The 24,715-nt window shown below is 45.0% G+C and overlaps 2 protein-coding genes across 2 annotated transcripts in view; both read right to left on the bottom strand.

Moving 5' to 3' along the window:
* EHD2 (EH domain containing 2) overlaps window positions 1-12,385 on the bottom strand; it is a 28,023-nt gene extending 15,638 nt beyond the window's left edge. The window contains exons 1-2 of the mRNA XM_081334877.1: window positions 11,126-12,385; window positions 4,019-4,116 (exon numbers count right to left, since the gene is read on the bottom strand). Coding sequence (XP_081191003.1) covers window positions 4,019-4,116; window positions 11,126-11,523 — 496 coding nt within the window. The 5' untranslated portion in view covers window positions 11,524-12,385. The remainder of the gene's footprint in view (window positions 1-4,018; window positions 4,117-11,125) is intronic.
* A 7,978-nt stretch (window positions 12,386-20,363) lies between these two features.
* The window catches only part of BICRA (BRD4 interacting chromatin remodeling complex associated protein), a 62,747-nt gene continuing 58,395 nt past the window's right edge, over window positions 20,364-24,715 (bottom strand). Inside the window, exon 16 of the mRNA XM_081334960.1 lies at window positions 20,364-23,920. Coding sequence (XP_081191086.1) covers window positions 22,686-23,920 — 1,235 coding nt within the window. The 3' untranslated portion in view covers window positions 20,364-22,685. The remainder of the gene's footprint in view (window positions 23,921-24,715) is intronic.

Below are 24,715 nucleotides of genomic sequence, written 5' to 3'. Positions count from 1 at the left end.
CAATCCTTTCTTTGAAATGATATAGGGTTTCCTGCCTGAGCAGGGGGCTGGACTAGAAGACCTCCAAGGTCCCTCCCAGCTCTATTCTGATTGATTGATTGGTTGGTTGAAAGAGCTCTCCAGGCCCTACCAGCTTATAACTCTTTTTTGGGGTGTTTTTTTTAATTTCGAGGGCGCAGAGTGTTCAGCCTTGGTTGTGCTTAAAGCCGCAGGAAAAAACAGTGAACTGGCCGGCGATCCAGAAATTTCCTTCTAAACGGTAGAAAGTCTAGTTAGGGCAGCAATGAAAATAGTAGGGTTTGAGGGTGATGGGACCGCACCCCGCTTTTCTTAAACTTAGCTCGCCGCAAGCTGGGCACACCAGAAACACTAGGAGAAGTCACGGAGCTCAGAGTGAGCACCCAGCCCCGAGGCTGGCCCCGTCTCCGGGGAACGTGCGTTATTTCCACAGCCTGTTCCAGCAAACCACTTTTCTTTTTTTGGCAGCTTTCCGCTTTTATCCTTCCACCTCCAGGGAACTAGATGGCTGAGGATGATGGGAAGAGCCTCTAATATATACACCCGCTAGTTCCAATCGGCTGTCTTTCAGATTTGTTAAGCTACAGTTCCCACCAGTTCCAGCCAGTGGGATCTCTGCTCAGCAATGAATGGCTGGAGCAGAGGCGATGGGATGGAAGTGGAACATGCAGAATAGAATAGAATAGAATAGAATAGAATAGAATAGAATAGAATAGAATAGAATAGAATAGAATAGAATAGAATAGAATAGAATAGAATAGAATAGAACAGAACAGAACAGAACAGAACAGAATAGAATAGAATAGAATAGAATAGAATAGAATAGAATAGAATAAAGAATAGTATAGTGTAGTGTAGTGTAGTGTAGAGTAGATTAGAGTAGAGTAGAAAAATGAATAGAATAGTATAGAATTAGAGTAGAGTAGAGTAGAGTAGAGTAAGTAGAATAAAATAAGAAATAGTATAGTGTAGTGTAGTGTAGTGTAGTGTAGTGTAGTGTAGTGTAGTGTAGAGTAGAGTAGAGTAGAGTAGAGTAGAGTAGAACCTGGAAGGGACCTTGGAGGTCTTCTAGTCCAGCCCCCTGCTCAAGCAGGAGAACCTATATACCATGCACACGTGAAAATCAGGCACAAAGGCACTGGTAACAGTCAGGTCTGCCCTTTGCTTCTTTTCATCAGCCATTCCAGGTATCAATCTGCAGTTTGTCCCATCCATTGATTAAGCCTCCTTCTGTCACCTATATTTTTATTCATTTATTTCCTGCCTTTATTATTTTGAGAAATAATTCAAGGTGACAAACACACACCATACTCCTTCCTCCTTCTATTTCCCCCCCCCACCAACAACAACCCTGTGAGGTGAGCTGGGCTGAGAGAAAGTCACTGGCTCAAAGTCACCCAGCCAGCTTTCATGCCCAAGGCAGGATTAGAACTCATTGTCTCCTGGTGATTGGCCCAAAGTCTCCCCTCTGCATTACGTGCCTAAGGCAGAACTAGGACTCACAGTCTCCTGGTGATTGGCTCAAGGTCACCCAGCCAGCTTTCATGCCTAAGGTGGAACTAGAACTCACTGTCTCCTGGCTTCTAGCCTGGTGCCTTAACCACTAGACTTAGTACCTTTCAATATTCTCCTTGCAGTCCTTGGCATACAACTGGTGTAAAACAAGTGTAACATCATAATACAGTCACAGCACCGTATGATATTTCTCTAAAAAAGGTCACTTTAGTCCTTCTCAGAAGCTTAAGTTAAAAACAAAGAAATGGACAATTGAAACAGCAGCTGGTGTAAAGATTACACTGAATGTTCACTCAGCTCTGATTCGTGCACGGTGACGATTTCCTTTCCCCGTGCGAGCACGAAATACATGAAAAGCAAAGCAAGCGAGAGAGAGGACGGTCCCAGCGCTCAATGGGTTGCATTAATGCAGTGAACGAAGACGTGCAAATCATTACAGACTTCAACAAGTAAAACATTTCAATTCTGAGCTTATTTTCTCTTCCTTCCATGATTTTTTATTTTTTATTTTTTTCCAGACGGGATGACCCCACCCGTAACTCTTGGCAGGCTAACATTTTGAAGCGGCCAGGGCCAGAACATAGGTGTGCTTGTCCCTTCTACTTCGAAGCCATTCCCCTTGGAAGAAAGAAGGGAGGGAGGAAGGAAAAGAGGGAGGGACTTCTACACCCATGCAGAACCCACGGCTGAAAATTGTTGGACTTTCTCTGGCAGAAACCAAAGCAGAGTACAAACGCCGGAGAACTCCAGATGAGATTGAAGGAACCCCCAGTCTGCCACCAGTGAACAGGCCTCGGCTGGCCCACAATAAATTCTCACCCAGGAGCTATCTCGCTTAGAAGTAGTCCTTGACTTACAACTTTTCATCTGGTCATAGAATCATAGAAGCCTAAGGCTGGGAGGAACCTCAGAGGTCTTCTAGTCTAACTTCCTGCCCCTCCAGGTCAAACTGTTTTGTTTAGCAACCAAAATTCTGGGCCCGGTTATTATAAACCATATTTACATCCACATATCTATCTCCTTTCATCTGCCCATCATGTTGGCATTGGCCATCGTGGCCTTTCAAAGTTACTGGGGAAAAAGTGACTTACAACCAATTTTCAGACTTACGGGCCGTCGGATTCAGCTTTTTCTAGCACTTCCTTGCCATTTCTAGAAACTTCTACCAATGCTAAACAGATAAATAGCCTCTGGGTCATCAGTGGCTCCTGAAAGCTTTCCCAAATTGGAAAGTGCATGCATGCTACCTCTGCTTCCGTGTGTAAAAAAAATCACACAGGGTAAGGAAATATTTAAAATGAAGGCAGGAACTAGGCGGCTTCAAAAGGCAGCGATTGAGTGGGAACGGAATGTGCAAGGGAGAAGAAGAAGAGAATCCACAGCCCTGTGTTGGGCTATTCACATTCCAGGAGTTGTCAAGAACACTCTAGATAGGGGTGAGTTAGTGGAGAAGGAGAGAAGGTCGGACATATTTGCAGGGTGGATGGATTATCAAGCTGCTCAGGCCTATGAATTTGGTTCAAGAACCGAGGAGCATCCAGATACAGCTTGGTGTTGGCCAGACGGCTGGCTACGGAAGTTCTAAAAGGTTCCTGCTTCCTCACTCTGAAACTAAAGAGGAGAAGGAGAAAGGAAAAAGGGAGGAGGAGGGAGGGGAGAAGAAAGAAGGGAGAAGGAAGAAGAAAGAAGGAAGAAGAAGAAGGAGGAGGAGGGAAGGGAGAAGAAAAGGAAGAAGGAAGGAGAAAGAAGGAAGAAGGAGGAGGAGGAGGAGAAAGAGAAGAAGAGGAGGAGGAGGGAGGGGAGAAGAAAGAAGGAAGGAGGAAGGAGGAAGAAGGAGGAGGAGGAGGAGGAGGAAGAGAAGAAGAGGAGGAGGAGGAGGAGGGGGGAGCGGAGAAGAAAAGGAAGAAGGAAGGAGAAAGAAGGAAGAAGGAGGAGGAGGAGGAAGAGAAGAAGAGGAGGAGGAGGAGGAGGGGGGAGCGGAGAAGAAAAGGAAGAAGGAAGGAGAAAGAAGGAAGAAGGAGGAGGAGGAGGAAGAGAAGAAGAGGAGGAGGAGGAGGAGGAAGAGGAGGGAGAAGAAGAAGAGGAGGAGGAGAAGAAGGAGGAAGAGGAGGGAGAAGAAGAAGAGGAGGAGGAGGAGGAAGAGAAGAGGCGGAGGAGGAGGAGGAAGAAGAGGAGGAGGATATATATGCAGAAAATCAGATGTACAATCAGCTATAATTCTGCTTCTGGCTCCTAGTGGAAGGACTACGGCTTACATAGCCTGGCAAATCTGGGTCTACATCATGCGTGCCTTAGCACGTCCAGCCTTGGGAATTACAGGAGCGGCCATCCTAAGTCACCTTGAGGGCCACCGATCTTCCACCCCTTGAACTGGGTGGCCCCGGGCAGGCTTTGGAACGTGGGACTCGGAAGGCGAGGAAAGCGCAGGTTCTCCAACCAGACGGGGGGAACGTGGGCAGCTTCCCACCCCCTGCCTCTGCCTTACCTCGGCTCACCCGCTGCTTAGCCCCTGACAGAATGCCGGGAGTGTCTATAAGGCTGATGCTTTCCAGAACCTGGTTCGGCAAGTGCGCGCACATAAACCTGGAGAGAAAGAAAACAGCGGAATAAAAGTCACGCCAACGAGGGCCTGCCCGCCAATCTGCTCAGTTTTATTCGAGGCCTCTGAAGACGCCTGGAGTCGCCTCGGACAGGAAGGGCGGCTCGCAAGTTTGATAAATAAATAATTATACAAACAAACTCACCCTGGTGGAGATAAGATTGCTCCCCCCCCCATACACACACACACACACTTTGACACTCTTTTGGCAAAGTCCTGAAGACGTGGTTCTGCCAAAGGGCCTGGGGTCCCCAGAGTGAGACAGACACCCCCCCCCATCAAGTGGTTGGTCTGACTCTTGTCTCCAGGGTGGTGGGGAAGGGTTTATTGGTTTTGTAGTGGAATTTTGTCGTTGTAAGCAGCTCGGACTCCTTGTGAGCGAGTTTTGGGGGTGGAGATATAAACTTTCTTAATAAACAAACAAACAAATGCATAAATATGTTTTTAAGGATTCTATTTTTAAAGGGAGCATGGATGTTTTTAGCCATCTGTGAATTGCTGTGAAACGGTCGAGAGTCCCCTTGGGATTGTGGCAGGGTGTACGCGTAACAAATATACCGACAAACATCGTTATAATGGCAATAACATGGAGCTATTTTCCAGGCTGGGATAAAAAGAGGCAGACGCATAATCAAGGTAGACCAAAGCCAGTCTCAAAATGGTTCTTTTGCATGCTCAGCTATAGGGACTCCTTGACTGATGGCTGTAACTGAAACGAGAATTTGTTAAATTTTTGTGCTGCCCTGCGAGATGATTCTGGGCGGCTTGTTAAGCAAGGCAGTTATTAAGAGAGTCACGCTCAGTTTTATGACCTATTTTGCCACAGTTGGGTCACAGCGGTCGTTAAGTGAATCGAGCCATTGTTAAGCAAATCCTGCTCCCACCCACCCCCGCCATTGATTTTGTTTGCTGGAAGACAACTGGGCAGGCTGCAAATGGCGATTACATGACCCTGGGATCCTTTATAAATGCGTATCAGTTGTTTGAGTGCCCAGAACTGGATCATGTTACTGTGGAATTAATGTGCAGGTTGTGAGGACCAGTTGCAGGTCACTTTTTTCAGGGCTGTTGTAACTTTGAACAGCCACTACATGAACGGTTGTAAGTCAAGGACTATGTGCATTACTGAAACGGTGCACGCTAAAACATACGAAGAACGGTTGCTGGACTTGGGTATGTCTGGTCTAATGTAGAGAAGGACTAGGCAGGGGGGGGTGACATGATCACAGTGTCCCAATATTTGAGGGGCTGCCCCAAAGAAGAGGGAGTCAAGCTATTCTCCAAAGCACCAGAAGGCAGGACAAGAAGCAACGGGTGGGAACTAACCAAGGAGAGAAGCAAGCTAAGAACTAAGGAGAAATTCCCTGACAGTGAGAACAATTAACCAGTGGAACGACTTGACTCCAGAAGTTCTGGCTGCTCCATTGCTGGAGGTTTTTAAGAGGAGATTGGACAACCATTCGTCTGAAATGGTAGAGGGTTTCCTGTTTGAGCAGGGAATTGGACTAGAAGACCTCCAAGATCCCTTCCAGCTGTTATTTCTCATTTGCAGCATCTGCTAGCTTTTGCTTTCCTATCCTTTGACAGTGTTACCCCGGCAGCTGAGATGGATCTCAGTTCTGCATTTTGGAAAGGAGCCACCACGCTCCTCCTCCTCCTCCGTTACCCCACAAGCAGCTGCACTTTCTTTATTTGCATGGCTGAAACTTCCCAGGAATTTTGGCACCAGCAGCGAGTCTCTGTGGTGGGGCCTGCAGTTCCTTGAGCCCAGCAGTAGCAAAATAACAATTCCGATTTTTCTTTCTCATTGTTTCAGAAGCCACAAGAAGATGTCGTAGACGAAACGCCCAATCGCCAGCCAAAACCCCATTTTTTAAAAATTGAAAGCTATGAAGAGCCGGCCTGCCCTTTTCTTGATCAGAGGGAGAAGTTAATCAGGAAAGCCTCTCGCGCATCCGTGTGATGGACCTGCACGTTGTTAATTCATCTGCTTTTTTTAAAAGGGTGTAACTCTAGCAAGATCTTGGAATGCCATGCCAATCTCTACTTCATGATGGCTGCGGGGTGTGTGTGTGTGTGTGTGTGTGGAAGAGAAAAAACAACAACTTTGGGTAGAAGTTCATTTCGTATAGATTGGATTGAAATTCAATTAATTCAAGAGGCTTAATGTCATCACTCCTGGTGAATTTAATTCAGCTTTCTGTCTTATTAAAAGTGACGTTTGGGTAGGAACTTTCAGAGCTAAACCCAACATTTGTGGAGAGCTCCATATTCTAGCCCTTATACTTCAGATTGGGCTGGTTTAAACCAATTAAAATTCACCACTCTGTTCAAACTACTGGAAGATCCACAACCCCATTCGGTACGGGTGGTCCTCGGCTTACGAGCACAATTGACCCCAACATTTCTGAGGCTAAGCGAGACAGCCGTTAAACGGGTTTGGCCCCAGTTTACGAGCTCTCCCGCCACGGTTGTTAAGTGAAGCACTGCAGCTGTTACGTTAGTAACACTTTTGTTGGGTGAACCTGGCTTCCCTCTTGACTTTGCTCATCAGAAGGCCACAAAAAGGGACAGTGCAGCCGTCGTAAATAGGAGCCAGTTGCTAAGTGTCCGAATTTTGATCCCGTGACCACGGGGATGCTGCAACGGTTGTAAGTCGCTTTTTCCAGTGCTGTTGTAACCTTGAATGGTCACTAAATGAACTGTTGTAAGTTGAGGACTGCCTGTTTTCTAGAGGGGCTGGGAAGCCTTGTCCAGAATCTGACGCCCAAGCAATTTGCAGCATCGGTGATTTACAACTATATCGAGGACATGCTGGTGATTTTTTGTCTGTTTCCACCTTCAATCCTATCCATCAGCCCGTTACGTATGCTCTTTCCTTCTTCAAAATTCATCTCCTCTACTGCGTCAATGCTGCTAACCTCGGATGTTTTTGCCTTGACAACATATGGAGAGACAACCATTTTCCTTCTTATGTTTTACTTTTAGAATTAGAGTTAGAATTAGAGGATCCTGGGGAGGGGGGAGGAGGAGGAATGTGCAGAGGAATTTAGCTAGACATAATAACACTGCACCTAGTGTGAGAACCAAGGTTATTGAAATAAGAGAACCAAGGTTATTGAAATAAGAGAGGATAAGAATTGGCAGGTTGGAGAACTGGAGGGAAAGCCTGCATTTCAAACTAATTGAGGAATGTGATTTATGACTTAATTGGAGGAGGGAATTGCACTAGATACTATGTGTTCAGGGGAGGGGAGTTCAGATTTTGGCTTCGACTATGTAAGTGCCGATGCTACTATGCTACTCAAATAAAGATTCCTTAAGGTAAACAATGCCTCGAAGTTCTTTGAAGAGTTTCATCTGTCGGAACCATGACAGATTAAGTCTAAATCCAATTCTGGAGTCCCAGCTGAGAGTCCCTTTAGTGGGGGAAGAGGTAAAGCCAGTAAGAATGGCGGCAACAGCTGCCAAATTTGAGCAGTCCCCAGGGTGGAGTTGAAGTTTTACAAATGACTTGACAGAGGAAGAAGCACGGCCCACCCTTTGTAAACAAATATGCTAAAAATGGAGCTCTCTTGAAAATAACCGGAGGCATCGGATCCCAGAGTTTTCTGTTCTCTGGAGGTCCCAAAAGGTGCTTTTTCCAAAGGCATCTGGACTTTTGTTTTTCCTTGAAGACATCTCGCCCTCTCCTCCAAGAAACTTCTTCAGTTCTGACTGAATGGTGGAGGATGGAAGGATTTATATTCCTTGCAGACAGCTGGTGGTTAGCCTGCAAGGGATATAAATCCTTCCAACCTCCACTATTTGGTCAGAGCTGAAGAAGCTTCTTGGATGAGAAGCGAGACGTCTTCAAGGAAAAACACAGGATGTCCAGTTGTCTTTTGAAAAAGCATCTTTGGGGCAACCATGACTTGGGTGCCTGAGAACCCCCATAAGACCTTCTCTGGAGGCAAACGGCAGTCAAGAGTGATTTTGCTGAAGTTCTTCATCAGTTGGCGAGATACATTGTGGGGGGAAAAAACAAAAATAAGTTTTTGGAGCCAGCCTTGACTGGATTTGCACCACATGCCAAACCCTGATCACAAAGGGTAGGTCCACATAACCAGCTAAGCTGGAGCTAGATAAATTAACTAGGGCTTAGTGCAACGTGTGAATTGACTCACTGCTGGTGGCCAGTGTTTCTCCCTTCTCCTAGCATACATTCTAATATACGTTGATAGCAGAGATTATTATTTATTGGACTTCAGAATCCAGACAGCAGCTTGATTTAATCTGATTAGTGCATACCCGATGAAGGAGATCAATAATCAAGAATGTCCCAAAAGTGTTTTTTCAAAAGGCAACTAGACTTGCTTTGTTTGTTCCTTGAAAACATTTCACTTTTCGTCCAAGAAGCTTCTTTGCTTCTACAACCAAGGATGTAGGGCTTAGTGTGTATGAACCCGATACATGGTTTATTCCACAGACCATGATTTAAACAATGTGTTGTATAATCTAGACTGAATCTACAGAGGGTAAAGGATGGAAAAAGAAATCGTGAGGGCCTGGCCGTGACTTTTTCTCAGACAGAGAGCCTTTGAAGAACAGAGCTAACCCTACTTTACAATCTCAAGGTTCACATTTAATTCAGACTCTCCCTTCTCCCCTCCCCCCCCCCCGTGCCTCTCAAGATTGGGCCTTCAGTGGGTGGATTTGGGTTTTTCCCCAATCAAATTTATAGAATAATATTTATTAATTTTTTTACGCCAAGGAGAAAGATGCCAAAAGATGAAACAAGTAGCAAAGTCCTGGGGACTGCAATCTCAACTGGCAATAAAGGGGTTTCTTTTTTTTTAAATTTTCCCAGCCTAGATAGGGTAAAGTTGCTAAAATTCCCTCTTCCGACCCACGTTACGTACTTTTCAGAACTTTCATGAAAAGCTATAAAAAGTACAGGGAAAGATTTGTTGTTGTTAGCTGCGAAGTCGTGTCCGACCCATCGCGACCCTATGGACAACGTTCCTCCAGGCCTTCCTGTCCTCTACCATCTGCTGCAGTCCATTTAAGCTCACGCCTACTGCCTCAGTGACTCCATCCAGCCACCTCATTCTCTGTCGTCCCCTTCTTCTCTTGCCCTCAATCTTTCCCAGCATGAGGCTCTGCTCCAGTGAGTCCTTCCTCCTCATTAGGTGGCCAAAGTATTTGAGTTTTAGCTTCAGGATCTGGCCTTCTAAAGAGCAGTCAGGGTTGATCTCCTCTAGGACTGACCGGTTTGATCGCCTTGCAGTCCAAGGGACTCGCAGGAGTCTTCTCCAGCACCATAGTTCAAAGGCCTCAATTCTTTTGCGCTCAGCCTTTCTTATGGTCCAACTTTCACTGCCCTACATTGCAACTGGGAAGACCATAGCCTTGACTATACGCACTTTTGTTGACAGGGTGATGTCTCTGCTTTTTAGTGTGCTGTCTAGATTTGCCATGGCTTTCCTCCCGAGGAGCAAGCGTCTTTTAATTTCTTGACTACAGTCCCCATCTGCAGTGATCTTGGAGCCCAGGAAAATAAAATCTGTCACTAAGGGAAAGATTAACCAGGTTCAATATCTTTTCCAATCTGGCACGTTTCATAGACTCCTAAGGCCCTGCTCAAGGCAGAAGTCCTTGGTTGTCCAGTCTGCTCTTGAAAATCTCCAACCGTGGAGCATCCCCAACTCCCGAAGGCCAGCAGTTCCACTGATTAATCGTTCCCACTGTCAGGAAATTCCTCTTTATCTCCAGGTAGGGTCTCCATTTGACCAGCTTCCACCCCATTGCTTCTTGTCCTGCCCTCAGGGGATACGGTGCCGTTCAGATGTGTTGGACTCCAAATCCGATGATCCCCAATCACTGCATTCCACTGCAACACATCAGTGATGTAGTACTGATCCCGGGAATCTGCCCACTCTTTGTGCCCCATTTGCCACTCTGATGCCTTCTAGCTTTATAGGGCTAACAGTTCCTGCTGTGCCCCTTGAGCAGCAGCTGACAGAGAGGCTGACTTAGGGTGTGGCACCTGTGGTGGAGACCGGAGGTTTCAAAGCCCACTCAGCCGGAAAGCTAAATTACAGGACTGTCAACATCTCCCTGCCTAATCTGCTTCACAGGGTGGTTGTGATGTTTAAAAGTACCGCTTTACAAGGCCTTGGTAAGACCACACTTGGAAGGCTGCATCCAGTTTTGGTCATCACAATATAAAAAAGATATTCAGACTCTGGAAAGAGTGCAGAGAAGAGCGACAAAGATGATTAGGGGGCGGGAGGTTAAAACATATGAAGAACGCTGGCAGGAATTGGGTATGTCTAGTCGATTGAAAAGAAGGAGCAGGGGGGACAGGATAGCAGTCTTCCAGTATTTGAGGGGCTGCCCCAAAGAAGATGGCGTCAATCTATTCTCCAAAGCCCCTGAAAGGCAGGACAAGAAGCAACGGGTGGAAACTAATCAAGGAGAGAAGCAACCTGGAACTAAGGAGAAATTTCACGACAGTGAGAACAACTCACTGCCTCCAGAAGTTGTGGGAGCCCCAACACTGGAAGTGTTTAAGAAGAGCCTGGACAGCCAGTGGTCTGGAATGGCATACGGTCTTCTGCTTGAGCAAGGGGTTGGACTAGAAGATCTCCAAGGTCCCTTCCAAATGTGTTATTATTCTATTCTAGACTGCTGGAGGCAATCATATCTAACTTATTAAAAGCAGGAAGGAAAAGAGAAACACTGTACATGCCATCATGGCAACCTGGAAGGTAAGTGCAGTGAGGTAAGCAGTTCTGCATGTGGATCATTTGTCCATATGTGGTCAGTACGCGCATACACACACACACACACAATTTTTTCCAAGTTCAGTGCCACGTGGCATGCTGCAATTAATAAACGCCCTGTTCTGGAATGATGGGTGCCCACTGCCCTACTTCTCTTTCATTCAAAGCTATACCTTCAAAACTACAGGCCAATGGAAAGGAACCGGTAATGATTTGGGATACTCACCGGTTGAGAAAAGTGTTTCCAAAAGGGTTGAGTTTTCGGAAGGGCTTTTTGGGGTCGACAATCAGAGCATTGCCTGGTATGATCCCCTCCGTTTCGCCGTGCATGACAGCAATGAAAGAGTCTGTGGTAGGTTCAGGTCCAATTCGGCTGCCAGGGATATCTTGCTCCAGCAAGTACTTGATAAAAGTGGTCTTGCCGGTGGAGTACTGGCCCACCACCAGCACCATGGGCTTGTTGTCAAAGTCGGCATCCTCCAGAGCCGGCGAGTGGAAATCGTGGAAGCGGTAAAACTCTTCCACGGGAAGGAGCTTCCTCTTGTAGAGGTCCTTCAGGCCCTCCGTAACTGTGCGGATGACCTCTGGGATCTTCTTCTCGTTCTTTTTCATCCAGCTGAACATACTGGCTGCCCTGAGAACACGGCGCTCGGTCTGCTTCCTTGGCAATAAAATTCTAAACGCAGGTGAGGGTACAACTAAAGAGAAGAGAAGCTTTGGCAGAGAACCGTAGACCTTAAAAGAGAACTCGATCTGGAATGTCAACAGTGGGCAAGGCCCAACGATCAAATCCAGGGACTTGGATCCAGCTTAATAAAAAATAAAAAAAAAATCTGAGCTACTAAAGAGTATCCAGCACGCTCATGGATTCTTCAGCCTTTTAGGAATGCAAGGTCTCCAAAGTCTATGAACTTTTAGTAGTGAGCTGGTGGTAGGAAGTCCAGAAGTTACACTCGATTTCCTGGAGAGAGAGGGAGAGAATCTCCTTCGCAGAAGCCGATGGTCCTTGGGTGTTGTTCCTCCAGTTCTCAAACTTGCTTCCTCCCAAGTGTCAGGTGAAAGAAACCAGGCTTCACCGTGGGGTAGGATTCACGAAAAACCGAGCAGACAGGGATCCTTCTAGGTGAGGAATCACTGGGCTTCTTCAGCCTTTGAATAAGATACGTCTCTTGGTTTTCGGAAAGGCTGTGGGAAGAGGCAAACAGCCAGCAGAAAATATATTGCAGCACGAGGGCAGGCTGGGACACACAGATCCACGCTCCAATGTCACTCACTTTCAGATGGAAAATCCCTCTTGGGTTGGTTGTTTGTAGAAATCTTGATTTCTTTCCCCCCCCCCCTTCCCCCTCTCCACTTCTGGGGTCCCAAAGAATATCTCAAGAGTTCTCTGGCATGAAAAGAAGCTGGCTGTCAAGAGGGAGAAGAATACATTAGCATAAATTATCCAGGAAGGGAGGAGAACGTCGGGATGGCCAAGAACTGGAGAATAAGCAATGTGCAAAAAATGATGCACACTAACACAACACCACCCCCACCCCCCAAGTTAAAGGAATGTGGGTTTGGCAGTTAAAGGTCTCGGATGCCACCATGTGGTTCGCAGAGGGGAAAAAGTAAAAGCAACAGTTAGAAGTGGCGGGGGGGGGGGGAAGAGGAAGAAGAAGGATGGAAGCCCCATTTTTGCGAAGAACTGTAGCTCAAATGGGTCTCACAGGACCAGTCACAGAATCCTAGGGCTGGATGGGGGACCTTGGAAGCCTTGCTCTAGATAAAAGAGTCCTTATACCACCCCGGTTTGTCCGAGTCAAGAAAACATCTCTTTGTTCTCAAACAAGAACATTGAAGCCTTCGCAGCAATTTGCCAACTAGAGAGCCCCCCCCCCCTCCCGTTTAGAAAACAACGGAGGGAAAGTTTGCTGAATGTTCCCATCTGGGAATGTCAAGGCGAGGTCAATGTTGAGATACCAACCTGCCTCCGGAAACAAGATCCCAAGGATCGCAACTTGCGGTCACTGCAGGAGTGCCAAGTGAGGGTAACGGTAAAAGATTTCCCTGTATTTGGAGATGCTCAGTCCTCCAGGTCCCTGGTTGTCCAACAGGTGCTATTTCAAAAGGCAACTGGGCTTTCTTTGCTTTTCCTTGAAGACATTTCACTTCTCATCCAAGAGGCTTCATCGGTTCTGGCTGGATGGCGGGGAACGGAAGGATTTATACTCCTTGCAGAGAGCTGGTCATTTGCATCCTTTTAGAGCCGCTGAGGCTGCGTCCTCAGGGTCAGCCAAGGGGTGCCAATGGGCGTGGAGCCTTCTTGGAGCTGCCGAAAGGACTGCGCTGTGGAGCTGCGGTTTCTGCAGGCGGTTGTTTCTGCCCCTCCATCCCTTTCCCGCATGAACACGGGCGCAGGCCGAAAACGTGCCGCAGAAAGCACAGCTCCACAGCCTAGCTCATTTAGTGACCGTTCCAAATTACGACGGCAGTGAAAAAAGCGACTTCACACTCGCGACCCTTGCAGCAGCCCCCCACCATCCTGTGATCAAAATTCAGAGGCTTGGCAATTGATTCATGCTTATGACCACTGCTGTGTCCCAAGGTCACGTGATCCCCTTTTGCAACCTTCCGACAAGCAAAGGGGGAAGCCAGATTCACTTAACAAGCGTTACTAACTCATCAACTGCAGTGATCCGCTTAACAACGGCGGCAAGAAAGCTCGTAACATGGAGCAAAGCTCACTTAACAAATGCCTCACTTAACAACAGAAATTTTGGGCTCAGTAGTGATCGTTAAGACGAGGACTGCCTGTAGTAGTAGTAGTAGTAGTAGTAGGTGAAGGTGTCAACCACAGAATTTTTGAAAATTGTAGCAGTTCAGCATAGGTTAGAGGCTGTTAAATTTAGAGTTACACTTGCCATTAAAACTGGTATTTATATTCCTTTTTTTTTGGCTTTAGAGTACCTATGTTTTCCCGCAAAGCACATCCAAATATGCTCACCTGGTTTTGCCTTTCAGTGGGTGGGACTTGCCCTCTCCTTGATTTCAGAAGTACTGATCCAGCCGTTTCTACTATAACGATCACCGAATGATTGTCAGGGTGATTGCCAAGCCCATCAGTAGCCATTTCCAAATTAAACAAGCCTCAAAGTTTGCATCAGAAATCTGAATTCTGCCATCAGAATAAACACAATGCTGTAGAAAACAACCGCCAACTTTGATTCTGACATACGGTGTGCAGATAAAAACTATTAGGTTGTTTGCAGCAAAGTCAGGCCCGCTGCCATTTGCTCTTTGCAGAAGACCCAAGCAGGAGTCCTTCTCCGTGGACTTTTGGTTAGTTCCAAAGCAGTTTTCCTTTCATTCAAGAAAAGCCAAGCCAATTTCTATACCATTTTTAAAAAGAGCAATTTAATTTACACAGAAGTACTAAATGTACATAATTCTTTTAAAAAATCGTTATACACAATAAATACAGTACAAAATTATTTTATAGTACTATATTTTGCTTTTGAACAATGTTCAAAAACTGGTACCAGCAGGAGGAAAGAAAGAAAATGTGTTATTTCTTTCTGTCTACGGAGATTCTTTTTGTGATTTCTTTCAAATATTAAAACAAGTGGGGTATTACTTTTGGCTTCCTGTTATATGGAAACTCTTCCTGTTATTTGTTTGTATTGGGTAGGAAAGTAGAAAGAGCTGGAAGAATGTAAATGTATGTTCTTAATTTTTAAATGTCCTTTTAGAACTATCCTCTCAAAGCCACTTAAGATCAAACTTGGTGATTAGTTGAAATTAGGCAGGTGGAACCTTTCCCAAAGTTGTAATCAATATATCTCTTTTTTCCCATAACCCTCTCTCTCTCATAGCAACATCTGGCTGGCTGTACAACCAACCATAATAATAATAATAATAACAATAATAATAATAAAATAATCACAATCATAATGAAAATTTTAAGCGCAAAGAGATGGGAATTTCTCTTCTGGTTTTGTGCCTATGAAAATTAAGGGGGGAAAAAATCCCCTTAACACTTTGTTCAAGCGATTGTTTTTGTTCAAAAAAAAAAAAAACACCAATGAACAAATGAAGAATTTGTTTTTGTTCCAAAAAAAAACAACAACCCTAAAAAACAACAACAATCACTTTGTCCAAAATACTGGAAAAGGTGTAAGACATAACAGTGCACATTCTTCATAACAGTGCACATTAATTATTAGGTTTTAATTGAAAGGGAAGAACTTTCCCACTTAACCATATTGCAGTAAGGAAAAAAAAACAACAATGGCAACCAAAGCTTTGGATGAAATGGGCGGCTATACAAATTTGATTAATAAATAGATAAAAACCAAATGAGCTAACATCCCAAATCTACACTTTTTAAAAGGAGGGGGAAAAAGGACACTAAACGAAAAGCCAAACAATTTCATATACATTTCTCTCTCTATATTTATATATATAAAAAAGAAGACCCATCAACATCCCTTTTATTGCTTCCTAACCTTTTGTTCCCCTCCCCCCCTCCCGGCATAGGAATAAGGTCGAGAAATCACGGTTGCGCTGTAACTTTAGCAAATGCGGCTTTTCACAAACACCAAATCTGATTTGCTTTGGGATGCTCTTTTGACGACTGTTTTATTACATGAGCATCCAAAGCGCCTAGTAGGTGCTACGGCTCTCTTTGAATTCAGCGAAGAAAGGCATGTGTGCTCTCCATTGTACATGTGCTGGTAAAGCCTACGTGCGCAGGCATGCTCTACCCGGAGGGGACTGGATCACAAACTGCACGAACGTATTGCTAAGAGCAACTTCCTTCCAGAAGGCGGTGGCAAATGTCCTGTAACGGAGAGCCATTTTAAGAAGAGCAGGGAGGAGGATGGAAAAGGATCAACCGCTGGACAAATTGCTTTGAGAACAGACGAAAAGCTTCCTCACCTTAATAAGAAAGGTACATCGCAATGCATGTCACCTTACAAAAAAGAAAAGGAAAAAAAATAAAGCCAAAAATTAAAACAGGAGCTATACTATTTAATTGCACGCTGCTATGAAGCATAAAGAGACAAGAGACACGGTAGCTTTTCGGACATAATCCCTCGGGACAGTTTTCAGATTGGGAATTCAAGAGAACTGCCCTGTGGAATGCTATCTTTTCAAGATGATCTGGAGCCTGATCCTGCAATCCTTCCTGCAAATTCTGATGCAAGTACAATTTCGTATGCACAAGGCACTCTTCGAATGGAATACACAAAGCTGGGAAGCTGCTGGGGCGTACCATTTCTTAAGCAAGTCGGAACCCTTTGCAAAAAGATGGCGAAGAGACCGAAATACAAAACTGTAGACCTCTTAACTCCCCCCCGCTTTTTTTGGTTCCGCTATTTTCCTAATGCCTTCTTTTCCAGTAAACTTCATTTTTAAAGTCCAAAATATTCCCTCCGCCTCCCCAGCTTCACGAGACAAACAGTTAAGTTTAAAGGAGGTGGAACTGATGCTAACAAATAGTCTTGGATCCACCACAATTTCTTTTAGCATTTTCACATTGTATATTTTAGGTTAGAGGGACTGCTGATATTGCTCTTAGCTTTGGAAGTTAGTGCGTGGTAAGGAATTTAGTCTGGCAAGGGGCAAAATCCAGATGTCAGAAAAATGAATGCAGATGTATCTTTTATATCGCATAACGAACAGAAACGGATCTGGAAAAAGAAATGAAATGCAAGATGATACTAACGGGGTTATGTATCCTGATCTCTGAGGGGAAAAATATATATAACTTAAATAGGCCTAAGTTCAGTCGCTTTTTTATTTAGTTAAAGTACACAGAGATTGGTCCTCTACCTTTGAATTTTAGAACTGACTGTGTAGGTATCTTATCAAATATGCTTTGAAGCCGAGTAGCTATATTTAAAATATTTGCGTGATAATAAATGTATATTCAAGTAGGCTTGTGGGCACCAATTAATAAAGGAGAGTGAGACAATAATAAAAATAACAATAAAGCAACGACACCATATGTGTGCAACACACACCTATCAGGGAACAAGGATGAGGCAAAATTGCTCAGATCACTTCTGTTCACACAAGTGGAACTGCTTTCTCCTCTTCTTCTTTCAGACCAAGTTGCCTTTGAATACTGTTTCTCAATCTTGGCAATGTTAAGGTCTCTGGACTTCAATTCCCAGAATTCCCTATCATAGCTGGCTGGGGAATTGTAGGCGTTGAAGTCCAGACATCTTAACACTGCCAAGGTTCAGAAACATTGTCTTAAAAGTAGTAGTCTTCTTGAAAGCACCAAAACCAGAGTATTACACGAATGTATGTATGTAACTCTGTGTTTAAACAAACTGATTATTTTTTTTAAAATGGATGTATCAAATGAAGACATGGATGATATTAAGGCTTTATTTGTGCTTGTCGTTTGGAGGGGAAAAATTAGCAAAAGGAAGATGCGCAAGAGCCTTAGGTTTTCTGCACCTAAAAGATCTAAATTTATTCACTGTTCCAACTGCCAAATCATTTTGATGAGTTGACTTTAAGAACACGTGTTTATCCGTTTTTGAAGTTTAGGTTGTCTTTTAAAAAGAAGCATGCCCAATTTCACAAAAGGACCCCTGAAAATAGGTGTTTGCTTTGTTATTTTGATGTGAAAAATTTAGACTGTCTACAGATTTCCCATTTTTGTACCCTCCTCCTCGAAAAGTGGAAGAATAAGCTTTTTAAATGAAGTTCAACATTTCTCAGGACATTTATCTACATTTGGGCAGGCAAGAATGGGACAAGGAGAAGAAAAATATCAAAGATACATTGTTTTATAGCTGCCTGCAAAACGAAACTCCACCAAACATAAAAAGAAGAGTGAAGGAATCCAGAAAATATCTGCAACAGATTTGGATGTGGAAATTAAGCTTTAAAAGTATTTTTTTTTCTTGGAAAGAAATGACGTCGGAGAGTAAACCAAAGGTTTACAGCAATGGCTAAATACAGTTCCTTTGGCACATTTCCAAAAGGACAACTTATCCCTAAGTTGAACATTTTGGATCTTGCTTCTTGGTCTATTTGAAATTTGAAACCTGATGTCAAGAAAGGTATCTCTTCCTTTTTCACCCAGGTAGTGGGGGAAGGCAATGTCACAAATCCAGTTTTGCAGCCTGCTACCATACTAGGCAGTTCTGACAGGGAAGGTTGGCAAAGAGAGAGCAGCATCAGCTGCTTTCTGAATTGCACGGAAGGTGGCATGTAAGTCAATTTTAGGTAATATACACATTTTGGGGGAAAAGCAAATGCAAACTGAAGGTTAATGGTAGCTAAAAGGGGCACATATACTACAATTAAATATCACTGGTGCTCACAACTGGATCAGTCCCAACAAAAATACAGAAGGTACTGTTGGCAGTTTGATGAACTAGATAAAAACAATGTATCGCCCTCTTATGTAGGATTTTTCAACTGCATACCGAAACAAAAATAAGAGAATCTTCCTCTTTGTTCACAGATGACTACTACAGTTAAAGGTGCTGGTTAAGAACCTGCTGTTTAAGAAGAAAGGAACAATTATTGTCCAGTCTAACATGTTTATCTACCTGCTTCTGTGTTTGCTAAAAATTCATACATCAACTAAGAGAGCTTGGTACAATAAATAAACCAAGCTTGTGCTCTGACGCTATGAAAAAAAGACCCATTACCCCCGTCGTTTTGTCCTCTCAGCTCCAGCAATCTATATTGTAGAAAATCTTTTTTTTTAAAAGGGGTGGGTGGGTGCATGGTGATTTCTACATGCGTATCCAAATGGCAGTGGCGTAGCGTGGGTTGTCAGCACCCGGGGCAATTTGCGCCCCCTAACCCGGTGACGTCATGGCACCGCCGAAAAGACGCGCCCCGCAGCAGCGTAGACTTTCCAAGAAGATTCGTGCGCATGCGGGATGCTTCCGGGTCCCTCTCGAGGGCGGCTGGGCGGGGCTCCGACCTGCAAGAGCCGCTGCATTCAAGCTCGCACGTGAGCCCCGCTAAATAAAGCCACGCATGCGCACGAAGCTAGGCCAGCCGGCCGGCGGGTCCGTCTTCGCTCGGCCAAGCCTGCCGGGGCGCCTGCGGGGCGCTTGCGGTTGGCCTGAGCCTGGGCGGAGAGTTGGGCGCTTCTATTTATTTTATTCAGTTTATGTGGCCACCCATCTCACCTGCCGGACTCGTTTCGCTTTGCAAGAAAGAGCAGCTCGAGAGTGGAGCCAAGCCGACTCTGTGCAGCCCTTGGGGCTCCCTGAGCAGCTCAGTGCGAGCGCGCCCCCCCAGATGTTGCGCCCGGTGCGGCCGGCCCCCCCTGCACCCCCCACGCTACGCCACTGCCAAATGGTACAGGTGACAGCCACTAAACGCTTCCCCTAAAAAGGCTGATCCTTTAAGTGAGCTGAGTTTATGTAAACAATTCTATCACACGTACAGCTGTGACAAATGTACTGAATTGGTTTCTATCTTTCACTTCGTTTCTTTTCATACGGTAGGAAGCCATGTCTGTACCTCTAAATTCCTTCCATAATATACCTACTGTAATATACAGTAACGGAAAGAGGTAGAATTGCAGTGAGGCCACAGGAACTTTTGATACTTAAAAAACAGAAGAATACAATTTCGGGTTTGTTTTTGCATTAACTCTCTCGCCTGGAGTTACTTTTTCTGACACTTTCTAGCTTTAAGACTCAAGCCGAGCATTATACTGTTATAGCTTCACTGGACCACTGGGTCGATAAAAGACGAAGGAAAACTGGCCAAATGAAAGCTAAATTGCTACGGAGCCTCTGTGAAAACACTTGATGTGGGGTGCTACTGCTGTAATAGAACCAGAAAGAGATACAAATTAAGAAAAGATAAGTCAGTTTTCATCACCGTTTTGGGCAGAAAGAGCAAAGAAGCCTTCAAACTATATAGAATTCTGTGCTGGACGAGAGCCATGACTTCACAGCCTAGATAATAGCAAAGCTACTTTGACATGGTTACAAATAAGGAAGAAACTGCCAGCTTTTTGAATCCACTGCTTTTTGTAACATCAGTACCAAAATTGGTCATAACAAGCCATTAAAAAGTGGAAGTGTTTAAAAAGTACGCCTGCTTTTAAAAAGAAACAGCCTAAGAGCAACGGTCTTTCGTATTGCCTTCTTCACTAATAGACTTGCAGATTATTCTAGTCCAACTGTATGCCAACAAAGGATCTCCTCAGTTGGGTTCCCTCCCCCCCCCGGCAGAATCCAATTAAAGAGGAACAGAACAAGCACCCAACTCTTCAAAGAAAGCTAAAGAATATCATCTAAAACTGCAGGTTGTATTGCCGATCAGTGCACTTACAGGATGAAAATCCCCACCTACAGAGAAAGTAGCAATAGGCAACATCAGTAAGACGTCTAGGGACGAAGAAATGAGGGGGTTGCGAAGGGTTTGAGCACTATCTTATTAGGCCCAGGAAACTAGGAGGGGAAAGACTTGGGTGAACACCTGTATCCGTGAAGCTTACAACTAACAAGAGGCCAGAAGCCCAGACGATAAAGATCGGGGGTGGGGAACTTGGCCCTTTTATGACTTGTGGACTTCAACTCCCAGAATTCCTCAGCCAGTCCGTCATAAAAGGGCTATGGTTCCCCACCCCTGCTATGGAAAATGCCGATAGAAGGAATTTCAAGGTGCAAAAGGAATTAAGATTTTTATTTTTTTATCAGCATAGCAGTGAATACTTTTGTGAAAGGCTGCCTCTTTAATTATTTCTAAAACTGGGACTACGGGGCAGACAGATCTGCTTTGTATGCCTGCTCTCCGTTAGTCCCTCATACTGATTTTTTATTTTATTTTACCAGGCCAGTGATAATGAAGGCTGTATCCTATTTCAACATTCACACAAATGATTCCTATGACAGCAATAATGTGGGAAGGACATTTCCTTTTATGCTTATCTAGAAATCAAAGACTAAGATTGTCCGGGAACTTGGAAACTGCTTGGCACATCTTGTTTCAATTCACAGAAAGCTTTTAAATGAACGGGAAACCTCTAATTTGGGAGAGGGAGGGAGGTATTTCTGACTTCTTCTTGGACAAGTCTAAGAGTCAAATTCCTATATTAAGTCCAGCGTGTGTGTGTGTGTGTGTGTGTGTGTGTGTGTGTGTGTGTGTGAAAGTGGTGGACAAACTGTGAACCGCTGACGTGGAAACTGGAAGTGAAGTGCATGTCAATGAACTATGAGCATGTGTCTAGTGCAGGGGTAGGCCACCTTGGCTCTTTGATGACTGGTGGACTTCAACTCCCAGAATTCCTGAGCCAGCCACGCTGAGGGGAAAGGGAGAGGTTTCCAAGCTGAGCCGTGCTGGCTGAGGAATTCTGGGAGTTGAAGTCCACCAGTCATAAAAGAGCCAAGGTGGCCTAGCCCTGGTCTAGCGAGAGAAGTAAGTAAATCTGAACGGATGGGTGTCTTTATTCCCGTCAGCGAATCAGAAGAGCAGAGCCAAAGGGGAAAATGAATTCCAAAGGAAATGTGGGATAAAACCCAGAGTAACGCAGATTCACCCAGGTTCCGTGGGAAATTTTAGACAAGGTCAACTGGATATCAAGGGGAACTAAAAATTGCTTCGTTTGGATGTGAACTTTGGATAGGAGTGCTAAAGTAACATCATCCCTGCTTTCTTCTCTAGATGACTACTGGAGGCCTTCCAACACAGCCATGGCCCAATCATGTTTTAAACACAGGAACCACCACAGAGAGGGCTGAACCATGAGGGGCAAACATAGGCAACTGTGGCACAGAGCAAAATATAACCAGTTTATAGAAAAGGGAACCAGCTTGTCTTTCTGCAACTGCCCAGCTTCCAAGCCGACATTTACCTGAGCCCCGGCATGCAAATGATTAGCTTGGACCATAAGGTGACCAAAATCCCAACCTGACTCCTTCTTTCTTTTAGGCTAGGAGGGGAAAAGAGGAGAGAAATGCACGTCCTCTCGACAGACCCTTCCTTGTTCCACCCACCACGGTTATGGTAACAACACCCATCCATGTCCAGAATTGGACTGGTTTCCTCTTTCAAAGTGATTTATTTGTAAATTCATCCATGCTTATTTGTTTGTAAGCATTAGTGTTTATATATATATTTTTTGCATCTTGTTCAGAATCTATTTTATATATATATATATATAAAAAAGCAGACAGTTTATACTTAAAATAACTTAAGAAACCTGACAAAATCAATTACATAATTGCCCCACGTGACAACTCCTTCTGGAATAGTCACTTTACCCCCTGCCCCATTCCTTTGGCCTCCCTGCTGGCTTCTGATTTAAGATTTGTTAAAATGTCCTAAATATAGTAGTGGAGTTTGGGAAGAGGAGGAAAAACAAACCCAATTATCATCAGAGATTCAAATTAGCAATTTGTTACAGAATCTAAATATTACACAGCCAACACTACCTATGGGCCCCGATCCAACCCCCTCCCACCTGCCTGCTTGGCATTTGCGGAACCTTTTTTTTCCTTTTTTCTTTCTTTTTTCTAATGGTGCATGTGATGAGGTGAGTATATTGTAAATCCAGCCGAAGCTTGTACTTTACAACAACCAAAACCCATCAAATAAAACACTTGGATGGATGAGCCTGTCAAGGGCATTCTTGTTGCCCTCCCCACCCCAGGACCCCCACTCTTCCCTTCTGGTATCAGCCCTACTCTAGCAGGTCTCTGGGAAGTGGCACCTTGGCTTCCAACCGTTCCCCAGCCAGCAGAAGCTGCTGCAGCTTCAGGCCTTGGCTCTCTTTCTACAGTCTTGGCTTGCTGTTTCAGTCTCTGTTATCTGTTTAACGTCCTCGTTCCAAGGCCACCGTTGTGATTGGGGGCAAGGTATGGGTCCGTGCGGTGGACGGGGGAGGAGAAAGGGGAGGAGGACGAGTTGTAGGAAGAGGAGGACGTTCGCGTATTCTGGCTCCCGGCCTGAGGTTGCTGCAAATTCAGGATGCTGTCAATGGCGCTCTGTAGATGCTCGTTTAGGGAGTCGTCGGGGGGGCTGTCACTGGAGAAGCTGGCATTGTCCACATCGAAAGATTCGGACTTCCTTCGCTTGGCTGGGGGCAAGGGCACCTCCCAGGCGAGTTCAGAGGCTGACCCGTGGTCAAGCGGCTCAGTCTTTATCATGCGTTGGTAAAACTCATCCTCGACTTCTGCCAACTCCTTCATAAGGCCACTGGTTGAATCGTCGGTCTTAGGAGGGGTGGGGCTTCCTTGCATCACCAAAGAACGGGCGTCGCTCCGGTTGAAAAAAGTGGGTTTCGTGTTTTCTTCTGACCTGCTTTTCTGTGCCACGGCTGTGGAAGGGCTCTCCTGAGATTTGTGGGAGGTGATGACGCTTCTGGACCCCCCGTCCTGCTTGATGATAAGAGAACTTGGCACCATGTCGGATTTGGACAGGCTCCCTTTCAGAGAGGCGTCGGGAGCTTTCTCTGCTACAAAAGCATCCACGTTCTCCCGGTAGGTTTTACGGAGAGGGAGCCTACAATAGGTCACCAGGGGTTTCTTCTCCGTTGGAGCTGCGCTAAGGTGGTCAGCTGTCCCGTTCATCTGTCCCGCCGCTGAGGTGGTGGCGCTAGCAGCTGCAGTTGTCGTGGCGGTAACGGATGAAGTCGATGAGTGCTGGTCTGCCGTTTTGATAACTGTGCACACGGGTGGCGGGGTCTGGTGGACGGGATCCAGAGCGGTGTTATGAACCACTTTGCTAAGTCCTGCTTCTTGTTTGATCTTTAGCTTCAGCCCAATCCGACTCCGAGCTTCGTAGGTTTTAATGGGCGGCTTGCTCCTGGAGGGCAGGGCGTCCTCGTCGCCATCCAGCGAGGGAGACGCTTTGGCCCACGTGACGGATGGAGATCCTCCACTGTGCTTGATGACCAGCTTGGTGGGGTTGATATGAGTTGGCATCTGTACTGGAGGTGATTTCAAGTTCTCAGAGGTCAAAGGGACGTTGCTGGGCAGGGTCCCTTGAGCCGCTGAAGACGCAAAACTCTGTGACCGTGAAGATGAGGAGACATACTCATCTGCAAAAAGAAGAACGCACACGGCTAGTTTAGTCAAAAGCAGGTGGAGAACCTATTTTCATGACATTTGGGGTTTGGGTAACCTGCCAAAATGACCAGTAATAAGCTTCAATCTAGGGATGGCCAATTTCTCTTTCTCGGGCATTGGAACTGACAAAGTAAAATCAATCCAGCCCCTTTCATAAACAGACAATTATATAACATCGCTGCCAGTGCATCACAGCAAGTTTTCTGAATGAGAAAAAAAACGTAGAATGCCCTTAGAAGGGGAATATCTGACCAGAGCTTTTGGCTCTCTAGAAACAGTTCTGCCATCTTGCCTACAGATAGTGATATAAAATGTGGAAGGAGCTTAATTGCTTCTTTTCCTTATTATTATAAAATTATTATAAAATATCACACAATAATTAAAATTTGGATATGTAAATGGACATAAGAGGAAATTAGTCTGTGATCTATTCTGGGTTCTGGGTTGCTTTCTTTTTAAAGTTGTGGATGACCATATATCAAATGGTCATTACTAATCATTACTGAACCAGAATATAAAAATGTCCTTTGCATATTACCTCTGCCCTTTATGGCATATTGTGGAGCATGGCCACTTTCAGATAACCATAATCTTAAGGTTACTATCTTCACAATTAACTAGGAACTTAAATTAAATTCAAGCTGCGTATTAGGATCTGTATTTTGTTCTAAAATAAGTAACCCTAATTTCTGACTTGGACAAAACAGGAAAGCCTGGTCAAGTGGCGACTTCCACATCCCACTGAGTTGTACTGTGAAGAGAAGAAT

The sequence above is a fragment of the Vipera berus genome (assembly GCF_964194415.1).
Source record: "Vipera berus genome assembly, chromosome: 9".
In the NCBI taxonomy this organism is placed as follows: Eukaryota; Metazoa; Chordata; class Lepidosauria; order Squamata; family Viperidae; genus Vipera; species Vipera berus.
This window is presented reverse-complemented; position numbering and strand designations above follow the sequence as displayed.